The 15,351-nt window shown below is 41.7% G+C and overlaps 1 protein-coding gene across 1 annotated transcript; it reads left to right on the plus strand.

Annotated features, from left to right (window-relative positions):
• The first annotated feature begins 4,351 nt into the window (after positions 1-4,351).
• On the plus strand, positions 4,352-15,350 carry LOC113020227 (KH homology domain-containing protein 4-like). Its single transcript, XM_026164008.1, has 14 exons — positions 4,352-4,622; positions 5,559-5,823; positions 5,921-6,040; positions 6,175-6,251; positions 6,472-6,524; positions 6,652-6,857; positions 7,394-7,602; positions 8,135-8,195; positions 8,461-8,518; positions 8,743-8,978; positions 9,262-9,366; positions 13,527-13,612; positions 13,693-13,811; positions 14,283-15,350. Exons 1-14 carry the CDS (start codon positions 4,594-4,596, stop codon positions 14,411-14,413), a joined length of 1,755 nt encoding a protein of 584 aa, XP_026019793.1. The 5' UTR covers positions 4,352-4,593; the 3' UTR covers positions 14,414-15,350.
• The last annotated feature ends 1 nt before the right edge of the window (position 15,351 follows it).

Here is a 15,351-nt window from a genome sequence, read left to right on the forward strand (position 1 = left end):
AAGTTACCTGGTGATAGTCACAGTTTAACTGGGCAGGCGGTGCTCGATATAAAGCAATGTCAGCGCATTTTTCTGCACAAGATAAGTAAATATAGTGTTTTCCCCGAGCGCAGAGCTGCTGGAGCTCGTTTCCTTACAGAGCACTTTATAGGCGAACAGCTTCATCAGCGGCTGATGTCCAATCACACAGCTTTCAAACCTCAGCTGAGTTTTAGCTCTCAGTGGTTAAACGCTGGACTTCATTCACTCAGGTTCTGTCTGTCGGGTCACGTTTACTTCGCTGTTTTATTTACAACTGAGCAAATCGGTTTGGCTGAGGTTAAAGTTACGTTTCATAACTGCATAGTTTCACAGACGTTTAATGGTTCACTGGCACATGTGTTAGACTGAACTATCATCTAAATATCATCTGTTTTTTAATAGTTATTCAACTGTATTCTAAGCACCAGCTGTCTGTTAGAATGTGATTCTTTTTCTCTCTCTGTTGGCAGAGGTATAAAAATGCGCAGGAAAATCTGACGTGCATGGCGAACTTCACCAACGATATTTAGGGAGGAATAAACACACATCAAACATAAATGAACCATTTGTCTGTCTCCATAATTGAGAGAATTTTCTCTTCTTATATCAACACTCTCTCTCTCTCTCTCTTTTTTTTTTTTGCTTTTTCGGTCATGTTATGTTTACCTGTCAAAGGCTTGTTACAAACTATGAAACACATTGTGCAGACTTCTGGATGTTAGAAGAAAACGAATACTGCTCATGAATGAGACTAAAGGCAGGAAGGTGTCCTTTAAAACTAAACATGTTAATAGGACCTCCCTGTTTATATCATAGTTTATGATACAGCACGTGTATTTCAGTAATAGCCTGCTGAGGCCACTATACGTGCTGGCCTCATATCAAATGTGAAGGCAGACTGAGTCTATGTTTGACGTTTGTTTATATCTAATCTTCCTTTTCAAACATTTAAACAGCAGCGAGTCTGCAGCTGAGGGAATACAAATTCAAATTGTCGGAACAGGTTTGCTCGTTTCTTGGATTCATTTGGTGATTTATTAAATGTATAACTGTAATTCTAATCTGCTGCTGAGTCTCTTACACTTTTCTTTATGCTGTATATTTTCACGTCTCTGGAATAGTTGGCAGTTAGATAGTCAGCTGGGAAACTCATGGAGCTGAGGATATCGTGGATATGCTGACCTCGCTGCGTGGTGTACAGAGCGAGGTCAGCATGATTAATATTCACAATAAAAATATTAGCCGAACATCATGAAGTCTGTATGTGTTTCATAGTGTCGAACAACCTTTGTACAGTTAAAGCCAGCAGTTACTACATGACGGAAACACCAACGTTATCTCTTTTATGTGTTTATACACAGGTCACGCTGATTACTGAACAAAAACCCAAAGATCAGATGTTAAACAGATTTGCTCTCTCTCCTCCTTAAACATTGTGGCATGAATAAGGCACGGCGGGACCACAGAGCGACGTTCAGAGCCAACTTTATTTGATTCACATCACACCACACCACCACCAACCCCTGAGTCCCCGTGTTTTAACACGGCGGGCGTGATTGCGGATGCCGTGCAGGTGCGTCCGCACGGCCCCGCAGACCACGCCCCACCACATACCCCCATCGCCCGATTGAGGCCGGGGAGTGATCCGGCCAAACCTACTCCCCCCCGCGACCTGGGGCGAGACTCGGCCCCTACACATCGGCGCCCCAGCCCCCGACCAAGCGACGGGGAAGCGTCCGTTCTGGTGGCCGCCCGCGCATCCAGCGGCAACGGCGAAGCTGGTCCGGAGGTCGGCCGCGTAGCAAGCGGACACGGCCCCACCGGCATGGCCGTGTGCTCCTGCACACAGGCGGCTGGGCAGACGCCAGGCGCGCAGAATCGACTGGTGGCAGCGAGGCTGGACTAGCCAGCCCGCCGATCCCCGGCCTAGCGGGGCTGTCCCGCTCCTCTGCCTCCAACTCCGGCTGCACAGGCTGCCCTGGAGCAGGGACCTCCGTCTCCCCGCACAGCTGCTCCGCCACCGCCTCCGCCACTCCCGTTTGGAGCGGCTCCCCGCACTGCGCCTCCGCCCCCAGCAGGCACCGCCCCTCGCCCCCCTCCGGGTGGAGCGACTCCTCTGCCTCCGGCAGGTGTAGACCCTCGCCCGCCTCGTCCTCGGCCTCCGATTGGAGCGGCTCCTCCACCGCTCCCGGCAGGAGCAGCCCTTCACCCGGCTGCTGCTCCTCCTCCTCCGGCAGGCTCGGACCCCCGCGTGGCTCGTCCACCACCTCCGGCTGCCGAGGTGACCCACACGGCTCCTCCACTGTCCTCGAGACACACTTGTGGGGGTGGCGCCCAGGCCCAGAGCAGCGCTGCCAGCTCTGCCATCTTCCCCAGGTGGCGTTCGCTCTCCTGCCGCAGCTCCTCCTGTTGGCGACGCACCTCCGCCGCCTGCTTCCGCTGGGTGGCCGCTATTTCGGCCACCATCTCGGCCAGCTCTTTCCTTTCCTGGCTCTGGTAGGTACCCGCCATGCCGCCTCCTGGGTTTCGGCACCAATGTGGCATGAATAAGGCACGGCGGGACCACAGAGCGACGTTCAGAGCCAACTTTATTTGATTCACATCACACCACACCACCACCAACCCCTCAGTCCCCGTGTTTTAACACGGCGGGCGTGATTGCGGATGCCGTGCAGGTGCGTCCGCACGGCCCCGCAGACCACGCCCCACCACAACATGTTTTTAATGTTAGTTATAATTCAGAATTGGCGACTGAAACACGTAGGACACATAAGAACATCAGGAAATAAAACACCGATAAATATAACCTCAGTAAAAGAAGTCAGCGGGGGTTACTACAGCTGTGTACCGGGGCCTGCGCTTTGTCGGTGGGATTGCTTGCGAGGCGAGCGGGTCTATCCCACGCTTTGCCGTGAGACTGGGACGACATCTCCGAAATCATCGAAACACTTTTGCAAAGAGGCTGTATCTTGACAAACCGACCAGACACATGAAGATTAAACCACTACATTCTCGGCTAAAAAAATATTAAAACGGTATTTGGTAACACACAAACAGGGTTTTTCAAAGCTCAGTTCTGTTAGCTTCCACATGCCGGTTGTTGTGTGCTAGAAACAATGGCCACCAGGCCAAAGCAATGGTTTTGACTCGATCAGCGTTAACCCCGCCCCCTGAGTTTGATGGGTGAGGCTGACAGATAAAATTATTTCATGATGAGAGCCAGGCGTCAGGACTGCCAAAATGAAATAAATAAATATATCATTAAATAATTAATTAAATGTGTCAATAATTAATTAAATGTGTCAATAATTAATTAAATGTGTCAATAATTAATTAAAATGTGAAATACATAAATAATTAATTAAATATGTCAATAATTAATTAATTAAATGTGTCAATAATTAATTAAAATGTGAAATACATAAATAATTAATTAAATGTGTCAATAATTAATTAATTACATATATCATAACTATTTATTTAATTAATTAATTCCAATTTTAATTAATTATTGCCACATTTAATTAATTATTTAATGGTGTATTTAATTAATTCATTATGGCAGTCCTGGCGTTCCATAAGGTTTTGCCTTTTTACAGACAATGTAGTTCAACTTCCAACTTCTTTCCCAGCACATGGGAGTCAATAAGTCACACTGCTGCTGCTAGAGATCCTTGTCAGCTAAATATAAACACGGGTCATTTAAAGTTCATCCTCTTCCTCTTTAACAGTGTTACAAACTGTTAATTTCTATAGAAACTGCTCATAACACACACTTAATCCATGCTGTTTGTGTGCACAGGTGAATATGTGTGGGATGGGGTTGTTTTTTTTTGTTTTTTTTTTTGGCTACATTGAACATAGTCTCCAAGTCCTTAAAGGAAATGCATGAAGGCTGCCAGTTCTTACTGTCTGTGCCTAAAGTACAGTTATACTAGCTGTCTGTTTAACAAAACTGACCCATATATAGCCTGTCTGACGGATGTATTGCCTGGTTACTATATACAGGCACTAAACATTGAGCTGCAGGTACAAGCATACACATAACAATGACAGGACGGTTTGTGCATGGTAATATTGGCAGCAGAAATATGGCACTAAATTTTCATAATGTCTCTCTTGTAGACACAATAAGGTACGCAACGCGAGCAAATGCGGAACTGTACAAAAAGACAGACATGTTGTATTTGATGCTTTCGGCCTGAGATTGCATGCAAAATGGGAAAATAAGCGCTTTGTGTTCACGCTGTCCTTGGTTTAAGATGCTGGGGGGAGAAAAAAATTAACTTTTTAATGTGTTTCTTTTCTTTTACTTTATTTTAAATCAACAGGCTAGCATAACGCTACGTTAACCAGGTGAGCCTTGATTTGTTATGAAGCGTACTGAAAGTGAGAGAGACTCTTCCAGAACACGAGGACAGCTCCGCTTCCGCCAAGTCAGACTTTGCGACAAGTCGTCAGAAGAAATCGCCGGAGCAGGAGAGAAAGAAGACCGATGGCTAAGGCCGTGTAGCTTTTGTACTGTATCCGAAAACTAGTATCAATTTACTATCTATTTAGTGGAGTTGTGCTATGTCTTCAGGAATGACGGGGCAAACACCGTGAGTGTCTGTTTAGTTTGTTAGAACTGAGTAGTCGTTACACAAGCTAACGCCACACTGCAGAGTTCACCGAACAGTAAGCTAGTGTTTGTTAGCTTAATCTGCTAACTGCCAGCACTACCATGGCCTGTTAGTAAAAGTTAGATTGCAGGGTGTTATTTGACGCTAAAAAAAATTCAACAACATACATGGGTTACTCTGAGCTTATGTGTTCAGTGTACACCAAAATTATATTTTATTGGAAAAACTCGTGAAACCGTATCGTAACTTGATAGCTAGCTAGCTTAGCTCTCGGCGTCTGATAGCTTAGCAATGACTAACGCCGTCTTATTTGCTAATATGTTAGCTAACAGCTTCTACCGTTACCAGAATCCACAGATTTTACACACGAAAGATTGTTAAAACATTGAAATGCACCGGTATGACAGATGTCTAGTAACGCGGAATACGATTGGCTAAAATAAACAGCTATTCACCACGTTTACTGTTTAGCATCATCAGCGAAGTGTTAGGCAATTTGTCTTGTGATACCACAATGTATTAGTGTACGGTATCTAAACAGATCGTTATAGCACAGACAAAATGTTGTGCCGATACTTTAAATTCCAATGACTGGTTTGGACAGTGGTAATATGGGTGCTCATGTAGTATTTCTCAGGCTGTCCTTAGGTTAAAATACCTAGTCCCCTTTTATTTGACGTCACGGAGTTGTTTTTTGTTTATATTTATTTTAGGCAAATAATAATAATAACTTTATTTGCGTAACACGTGTCAAAACAAAGTATTTCCCAAGACATAATGGAAAACATTTAGGAAGAAATAAAGATGAAAAAGCATTAGGTATAGGAATACTGTCAATAAATAATTTGATAAACTTGGATTGTTATAGTATTATAGTTATAGTATGTTATATGTTATAGTATATCTTTTTTTCAGGTGCCTAACCAGCCGTTGGGATAAGCCAGCCCAGCCTAAACAGAGTGTAGACATACAGCAGCAGAAGAGCAGTGAAAATGCAGCCCACCCTATCTCATTGTCAGGAGTCGTTTCTGGACCAAACAGCACAGTTTCCCAGGCACCAGAAACGGGAGGAAAATCTCCTCAGGGAGGAGTTGAAATGGCTGCAGCAATGGCTGCTAAAATAAATGCTATGTTGATGGCAAAAGGAAAGCTGTTGACTCCTCCACCATTACTTGCAAAGGTGTGCAGTTAGAGAGCTGCTTTGAATAACTGTATCATGTATGTTTTTGTCGTTATTAATGGAGTTTAAGTTTTCTGTGTTATTTCATATATTTTAGACTCCTCCAAGTGTGCCTGTGCCAGCTGTTACAGAAGAGATGGTGGTCACTGAAGTCGACATAAATGATGTACCACTCAACTGCAGGGACCTTCTTACTAAAGGCAAAACACAGGAGGAGGTTGGTGGAAAGTGACCATAGCAGTGTTCCATTTAACACTTTTGTCACACTTTAAGAACTTTTAAAACAAGTTGTCTCTTAAAATATCTTTTTTTTTTTTTTTCTTTTTTAAAATCTTCTTTTACCTTTTTCAGATTCGACAGTTTAGTGGAGCCATCGTTTCAACAAAAGGTCATTTCATGACAGAAACTGAAAAGGGAATAGCAGCAGGGTATGTGTTTCAAGTCTTAATACTTTGTTTCTGCAAAAGTAGACCCCCCCCCCCCCCCTTCCCACCCATTTGCATATTGTGTCTTAAGAAAATCTACATTAATTATTTACTAGAATAGTGAAGTTCATCTAATAAAAGTAAACAGACAAACCTGAATTAATGAGTTTTGCAGTGATAAAGAGTGTAAAATGTTGTCCATGACCGATTTTCTTTCCTTTAGACAAAGACCTTTGTATTTGCACGTTCAGGGAAAGACCCAAGAACAAGTCAACAGTAAGTAGCACATTTTATTGGCTTAATATGCTGAGGCTGACATCATCTAATGTAATTCACAAATGTCACAGCATGTAACAATTGATGTGGCAGATGCTCAAATATTGGTCACTTTTCTTTGCAACAGAGGCTGTAATCAGGATAAAGGAGATCATCTCTGAGGATGTGATGAGGACCTCAGCAGCCTCGGGGGGACAGCAGGTGCCTGTAATTCCACCGCTCACTCTCTACCCTCAGCCGCCTCGACCTGTCGTTCCTTCTACTGTGCCACGGATGCCCAATACCACTTCAGTGCCAGCCCAGGGTCATCGACCAGCAGCTCCTCATTTAGGGGTAGGCAGATGATTAAAAAATAAAGTCAAATTTGTGTGAACTCATCAAACCCTAAATATCAACAACTTGATCTTTAATTTTGTTATTTATGTCTCCTTAAGTATTGGACAAAGACAGATAAGCTGTACATTGTAACCAAAGGTTCAAGACTAACAGTGCTTAGTGAGAAAGATTCTGTAGTCAGGCAGTAAACTGAGGGACACACAGTAGTAGGATTGTTTATTTGGGTGTATAACAATGCTACATTACTCAAAACCTAAGATAAAGTTAGGGTTATGAAATATAAAATTAATTATGCAGACTAGGTTATTGGGAGTGGAGGTAAAGAAAGTGAAGCAAGTGGAGACTATGTTGCTTTCACTGATACCTGCCTCCAAAATTAAGGAGCAGAGAGAACGTCCCTGGTCTACAGTGAAAAGCCTTGGATTACTGCATCTGCTTACAAAGCACTTCTGCCTAATGTCAAGCATGATTTCACTAAACAGCCATAAGGTACATGGTATTGGTAAGGTAACCATGTCTTTATTTCTCTTCAGAGTTTTGTGCACACAAAGATTTTTGTGGGTCTGGACCAAGCGTTGCCTTCATTCAATGTGAAAGAAAAGGTTGAGGGTCCAGCAGGTTCGTACCTGAGTCACATCCAGACAGAGACGGGAGCTCGAGTCTTCCTCAGAGGAAAAGGTTCTGGCTACATAGAACAAGCATCGAAACGAGAGTCCTTTGAACCTCTTTATGTCTACATCAGGTATGTTCATTCTAATTGGAAGAGTCGTTAAATGACATATACACACATTCAGTATGTGCTGTGTGGTTTCAGTGTTAGAGCCCTGCTTGCAGATGAATGGTCGTTTGCTGCATGGCTTTTGCTAGTTTTACTAACCTGATGAACGCTGCGCATCTGCAGCATGTGCTAAATGGTTCAGGTGTAGGCCAGAGTTGTGTCTCTTCAGACCATTGATGTGGGAGAGATCCAGAGGCACAGAATTCATCCAAGGAGATTTCTGCTTTTTGAAAAGACAAAACTTTCTGTAGAAACTGGAAAAACAGTTTTAATGACGTAAATCCTGTAAATTACCTTTCCTATTGCTATTCCAACAGTCTAGCAGCTTATTTTTGTTTTTTCTTTGCCAGTGAGTTGAGCTAGCACGTATTAAGCACAAGTTTTAAAGGTTATGGCACAGTGTTGGCTTCACAGTTGGTCTATGTAATGATAATATGTGGCTTTAGTCCTTTACTAAGTCTGTTACATCCTGTTTAACAATGGACCTTTGTTACAGCCACCCAAATGCAGCTGGATTGGAATCGGCAAAGAAACTCACAGAGAGTCTCCTGGAAACCGTAAGTACACACTGTTATCACTGTATTTGTGTCAGAGGGGATTTGTATTGCATGAAAGTCTTACAGGAGGTGTAAGAAAGTGAAGCTACTAAAGCGTATAGTTTTCACTGATACCCACCTCCAAAAGTGAAAGTGGTAGTGTGAACCACCTGATCTCCAGAGATAGGTTTTGAGTGCTCTGCACCTACCCACAAAACTTTCTGATTATGGAGCTGCAGTTTTGTCTGGTTCATTACATCATTTTAATGTTTCTTTCATTCTTTAGGTGAGAGCTGAGCATGCACGTATGGTGTCGATATACACAGCCACGGGCTCGACACAGTGTGAGTATTCTTCTTAAGTCTTGTAACTAAACAGGCAAATTCCAACAGGGTGACCAAATGTAAGGTACTGACTAACTTCGTTCTCCTTGTGGTAATTAATCCTCCCGTGACGTCTTTAGTGGCTCAGCAATTGCTTGAAATAGTAGGTCACAGTTGTCAAAACACCCTGTTATTGATCCATGTGATATGTGCTATTAACTCAGGGTTCTATACTTTCATTTCAGCATACGCAGTACATGGATTTCCACCTAATAGCAATTACTCTAGCCAGGGGTCCTGGTATAACTACCCAGCAAATGGGTATGCTGGCGGCTATTCAGCGTATCCAGGAGCCACTGGTTATTGGAGTAAGGCAAATGGTCCCCCAAGTCATTCTAACTTGTCGACAAACCCTCCATCTTCTCAGGCAATGGTTCAGTATCCGGTGTGTCCTAGGAAACCGCATCCCTATCTTGTTCAGGTAATTATAAAAGTCTAAAGCTGCCACTACTTAAAGTTCCCATTTATTAGTCAGCTGATTTAGAGTGCTACATTTTTAATTGCTTGTTGGAAGAGCCATCAAAAACTGTGACATCATATAGCTAAAACCACTGAATAGATTAATCAGTTTCCAGTTTCAGTGCAAGTTTACACTAGAAGTGCAATAAGACATGAAAGTCATCGAGGTCTTTAGGAGGAGTTTTAGTTCTCTTAAAGTCCTGTGGCAGCATCAATGTGTATGTGTTGGTTTTGCCCTACCCAAGGATCCAAGCAGCAGTGAGACAGTGGAGCCTGAAGGATCTTTAAATACCCCCCCTGACTCAGGAAGTCCCAAGCATCAATTCCAGGAGGGGGCTAAGGATGAAAAGGTTAGCTGAAAAGTAACATCTGTACATATCACTAATAGATAATTCTGCCCATTTTAACATGACCATTACTCACCGATAAACCTGTCTGAATTGCAGCTGATTAGTCCATCTGGTTTTAAACAGAGAAGCTTCAGGCATCACTGCTAAACAACCAACATTGGACAGAATTACACATAATTATAGCTCATGAAATTATTGTATGAAAATATTAGTTTCAGTTTGTTCAGCATAAATACTGACCGTCTCTTTTGCTTTCTGTTTTCCCAGTTAGTTGTTTACCAAATTACACAAGTGTTTAAGCTGAAAGTTATTGTCTGTAATACAAATGGCCATCAAACGGAGCTAAGCAGTGTTTTTTGATCACAGACATTAGTTTCATCTGTATCACTGTGTTAATTTAAAAAAAAAAAAAAAAAAAGATTAATACGGGGAGGGGATCTGTGACTTCTGCCATTGCTATTTGTGTTTTCGGATTTTCAATGGTGTCAGAAATATAGGCAATCACTATTGTGCTAATAAAACACCAGCAGTTCCACTCTACATGTGCATGATCATTTAGAGCCCATGCTGGAAAAAGTGTGTGTTAAAATTAGGGGTGCAACAATACTCGGATCGATATTGAACTGTTCGATACAGTGCTTTCGGTTCGGTACGCATATGTATCGAACAATACAAAATTTTTCATTTATTTTATCAACTTTACTTCTGACGATGCTGTCTGTGTTGAGCGCTCAGTGGATCTGCACTCAACAGTGCAGCCTAGGCAGAGTAGTCGAACGCAGATTCACTGAGCGCAGGGCAAGCTAGTGAGACAGAAGTTAAGCTGTCGTTGCAACATGGCAAATTGAACCTCCCCCACCCTCATTCAGATCTGGCGTTTGGAACTATTTTGGTTTTCATGTGACGTATGACCCTGAAGGTCAGCACGTCATGGACAAAAGTAAAACAGTATGTTGGATGTGCCACGCAATGCTCAATTACATGGTGGGAACTAGTGTGTTAGCGCAGTTAGCTCGTTAACGTGTTGGCCGTCCAGCCCCATGCACGGGGCGATCCACGGTAGCTCGTTAACGGAGATTTGCGGTGTTGTGGAGTTAACGTCATTTCAACGAGATTAACGCTGACAGCACTAGTGGGGAACACAACGAATATGACTGCACATTTACTCCGACATCATCCTAGTGCAAAGACAAGTGGAAGCAGACAAAAACAACAAGCACGCATGCTACAAACTTTACCCTAGACAGCTGTTAGCACATGATTCTCCTTATGGGGACCTGATATGTTTAATATGCTGCTGAGGGTATAGCCCAGAAGAAGTGTATAGTACAGCTTTTATTTTGGAAAGAGCCATTTCTCTGTAATAAACTCTCTTTTCCAAAGATGAGTGATTTCTCAATCAGATAAAAAAAATTTTTTATTACTTTGTTGTTTCAGCAACATTAAATTTAAAAACTGTACTTTTGAGTTAAAATATATATTTATAATTTTAATAAATGACAAATTAAAAAGGCATGAACAATTATTTTTTTTTGTATTGAAAAAATATCGAACCGTGACACCAAAGTATCGAACCGAACCGTGAATTTTGTGTATCGTTGCACCCCTAGTTAAAGTATGTCCTATTATAGGCCAAACTCGAAACTTACGTTTTTATCAAAAATTTTAGAGAAAGCAGTCTGTCTTCAAATACAGGCTTACTTAGTTGCAAATAATATTACTGACAAATACCAGTCTGACTTTAAGCCACACCATAGCACTGAAATGGCCCTTCTAAGAGTCTATAATGATCTTCTTGTATTTGCTGACTCTAGTCGCCCTGCCGTTTTAGTTTTATTGGATCTGTCTTCACCCTTTCACATGGTTGATCATAATATACTCTTGAGGAGGCTAGAGCATGTTGTAGGCATCAAGGGTTCTGCCCTTAACTGGTTTAATTCTTACCTCACAGATAGATCCTTCTCTGTTGTGATGGGAGGATACTCTTCCTCTGTTGCCCCTCTCTGTTGTGGTGTGCCCCAGGGGTCTGTATTGGGCCCTCTATTATTCTCTTTGTGTATGCTACCCTTGGGCTCCATATTTGAAAAATACAATATTTCTTATCACTTTTACACTGATGACATTCAAATCTATCGTCAACTGACTGATGATTTGAACTCCCTGTACGATTGCCTGAGAGAGGTTAAAGATTGGCTGTCAGATAATTCTCTCATTTTAAATGAGAAAAAAACTGAAGTTACGGTGTTCGACAGCCATATTCCTTGAGACCAGCTTGTTGCCCTGCTGGGGCCCCTAGCTAACTGTCTCTCTGATTCTATGCGTAACCTGGGTGTCTATTTGGATAGCTCCTTTAAGCTTGATAAGCAAGTATCATCTGTAGTTAAATCTGTTTTTGGTTTTTTTTTGTTTTGTTTTTTTTCCAACTGCGCCAGATTTCTAAAGCTAAGCATTATATACCACACAGGGACCTGGAAAAACTTATCCACGCTTTTGTGACCTCCAGGTTAGATTACTGTAATTCTCTCTACTGTTCTCTCTTCAAAGGCTGCGACTCGTTCAGAATGCTGCGGCTCGCCTTCTTACTGGAACTAGAAAATTTGACCCTATTACTCCGGGTCTTGTTGAGCTACACTGCTTACCAATCAAATATCGCATTGAGCTTAAAATCTTGCTACTCACTTTTAAAATCCTGAATAACATTGCGCCCGGCTACCTCACTGACCTCCTCAATCTGTACACTCCTTGTCGTGCATTAAGATCATCAGGTCAATTACTCCTGGCCCAACCTAAGTTTAGACTGAAGACCATAGGCGATCATGCCTTTGCTTCAGCTGAACAAAACCTTTGGAATAGCCTCCCTGCTTCTATTCGAGCCATGGACTCTATCCAATCCTTTAAATCAAGATTAAAAGCATATCTATTTGACTTGGCTTTCCTGACCAGTTAATACCCTTTTAAATCTTTTAAATTTTACACTTTTAAATCTTTTAAGTTTTATTAAATTTATTATTTTATTATTAATTTTACTGCTGTTTTTGTCTTCTTAGCAGATTTTGTATTTATCTAACTCTTCTGGTCTGTTAGTGCCTCTATGCTGCCTGTGCTTGTGCCCGATTTGTACCCTGTTATTGACTTATGCTGACTCTCCATATTACTGTGAAGCACTTTGGTGTGCCTTCGGGTTTTTAAATGTGCTATATAAATAAAATTGTATTGTACTAACAACATGTTCCAATTAGGAAGATAACATTAGATTACTGTTCAGTAAAGATGTGAAAAGTACAACAGGTTTGTTTTGGGGGTTTTTTGTTTTTGTTTGATTGCATTTGGCCACAACTTTGGCTTGGATGAAAATCTGATCATGTTTTATCAGTGCTCAGTTCAAAAACAAACTTTATTGAAGCTGTAGTGCCTATTATCTCCCATCAAAAGCACTTTGGGTTGTAATTTATAAGCAGATTTCTCTCTAGTTGCTCCCTACTATAGATCTGCCTTTAAATTCAGATATTTTAAAATAGAATATTAAAGATTTTAATGCCTTAGTCCATGCAAGAGGTCTGTGTTATACAGCGGGGGAAATATTAATTTGATCCCCTGCTTGAATTTGTTAGCTGGCTCACTTAGAAACTGCATAAAAGTTCTGAAATGATTTACATGTAGATGAGTGAAATGAATATTTGATCTCAAAGTATAGTTTGACAGTAGTAAGATGTGTCTTTGTAGTTTGTCACCATGTTTGCACTGTTGTTTGGTCTTGCTCATGATGGTGGACAGGTTTAAATTGAAGTAACTGGACAGGTTTGCTTGATACACATAATGAGTTGAATGAGATCAGGAGTAATTATTTGTCATCTCTGTGCCACACAGCCTATCTGTGGGATCCGGGTTTTATGGGATAGTCTATTGAATAGTTTTTTTTTTTTCCTGGTTTCTCTCCATTACATTGGAACTACCATAAAAATTAGCAACTGTTCATTTCTTTGTAAGTGAGCAAACTTGCTGGATCTTGTTGCAGCCTTAGCTGAGTATCAAAATAACTTGAAGCAAATGGGAAGCTCTGAGTGTCTTCCAAGGTTTTCACATGCTAAAATAATTTTCTTTTGAGACAAGCTTTTTCTTTTGAAAATTTGTAAAAAGGCTTGAATGTTCTGTCTTTTTAGCCCTACGCCATCTCTCCAGAGGGTCCAACTCATCAGGAGTCCACCCTTCCTGCACCCAGTGTTGGCGAGGAGAAAGAAGTAGAAAGGTCTGCTCATAGATCATTGTTTTTCCCTTGTTCTTCATGAGTCTTGTGTAGCGTAGATATTCATATTTTTCTCTGTTCAGGTTTCTGATGCCTCCCCCGCCACCTCCCTGCGTGGCTCCCGCCGCTGTTGCACGCAAAAGGCCAAGAGATGCCGTGACGGATGATCCAGCGAGTCTGCCCAGCAGCACCGCGTCATTGGGTATGCTGTTCTTTATTTCCTAATACTCTGAGAGCCTGAGTACTCAGATATTTCTTCTGTGGTGTTGTCTGTTACATGAAATGGCATCTCCCCCCCGTGGAGCAATGGGGGAGGAGTGGAGACCTGTGTGAAACCTTCCGCTGGTGAAACTCACTAACATGCTCTTCTTGTATATGTTTTTTGTCTTTCCCTTGTTTTCTCTCTCAACATGTGTCCCTGGACCTGCCTGTTATGGATGTGTGATCTGCTGCCGTTTCATTTGATATCTTCCCTCCCCCTGGCTGTGGATCAAACGAACTCAAAAACCACCGCTAATATGGGGCTCCTCAATGGGTTTCCTTTTTGTTTTCTTCTCCTGCTTTGTCTACTCCCCTTCTCTTTTCTCTTTTTCTCTTGCTCATATCTCCCACCTTTCTTCTACTTCTCTCTCTCTCTCCATTTTTCTTTTTTTCCTTTATTGTGCTCTTGCAGGTGTTCAAGACGAGGTGTGCGAGAAGAAGCCTAAAGTGTTCAGTGATACATCAGGGTTAGTGCCCTATGGAGGGGATTCCTCCGATGAAGAGGAGGAGAGGAGCCGTAGCAGTAAGACAGATAACTCATAACCTCTGCCCCGTCCCATCCCCACTGTCCAGGACATTCATAGACCACATTCAGTAGATCAGCAAGTTTCACAAACTCAAACCGCATCAAAGGAAAAGTCCACCCTTGTATCATACACTGTTCTGGCATGTTACACCACATTTACTACAAAGACAAATATATTTGCTGACAACTGCCTTCGCACAAAGCAGGGGAGAGTCCTTTTTATTCTTCCGTTTTTCAGAACAGATGCATTTTTAATTTTAAGCTCTGTCAGGATCTTGGAGACAGTTCTTTGAAAGTTTGTGTACCCCTTTTACTATTGACATACCTTTTAGATCAGGTAGCCAACCTTCAAAGCCCATCGGTCTTCATACAGCATTCGTAACATGCTTTTTAAAAAAGGACACATGTGGAAATAGAAGGTTTTTTTTGGGGGGGAGTAAAGTAAGGGGGGGGGCATATTCAAACTTTCTGCTGCCTATGTAGAAAATGTAAATATAGAAGTCTAGATGCGAACTATTTCAGCGTCAGTGTGGATTTATGTTAAAATGTCACACCTCTTTGGGCTACATTTGTGGGTTTTTTATTTTCATTTTATTTTTTTATGAAATAGTGATCTGATTGCAAATTCAAACACATCATCATTAGCCACTTTATACAGTGTGTGGAAGTATTCTGGGTGGACTTTCCTTCTACATATGTGAATATAGTTGTATTATAATTTCAATTGGTTTTTTTCCCCCTTTCATTTTTTTTCTCAAATGCATTTTTTTTTTTTTTTTGGTGGGAGCGCAAAGAAAAGACAGCTCCTTATTTCCCCCTTTGGACTTAAACACTCAAGTCTGCTGCAGTCACAGGTGGTTTAAATATTGTACAATTTAGTGAAACCTTTTCTTATCTTGGAAAATGGTGTATGCCTGTTCCCATGGAATACTATAATAAAAACATTTGAAAGCAG

Source organism: Astatotilapia calliptera, chromosome 1 (genome assembly GCF_900246225.1).
Source record: "Astatotilapia calliptera chromosome 1, fAstCal1.2, whole genome shotgun sequence".
In the NCBI taxonomy this organism is placed as follows: domain Eukaryota; kingdom Metazoa; phylum Chordata; class Actinopteri; order Cichliformes; family Cichlidae; genus Astatotilapia; species Astatotilapia calliptera.

What these genes read in the sequence shown, in the direction of transcription:
- LOC113020227 (XM_026164008.1), top strand. Translation starts at nt 4,594, where the DNA reads ATGTCTTCAGGAATGACGGGGCAAACACC. An exon ending in AGCCACGGGCTCGACACAGT is followed by an intron (nt 8,519 to 8,742) that starts GTGAGTATTCTT and finishes CTTTCATTTCAG; the next exon opens with CATACGCAGTACATGGATTT. An exon ending in CGCATCCCTATCTTGTTCAG is followed by an intron (nt 8,979 to 9,261) that starts GTAATTATAAAA and finishes GCCCTACCCAAG; the next exon opens with GATCCAAGCAGCAGTGAGAC.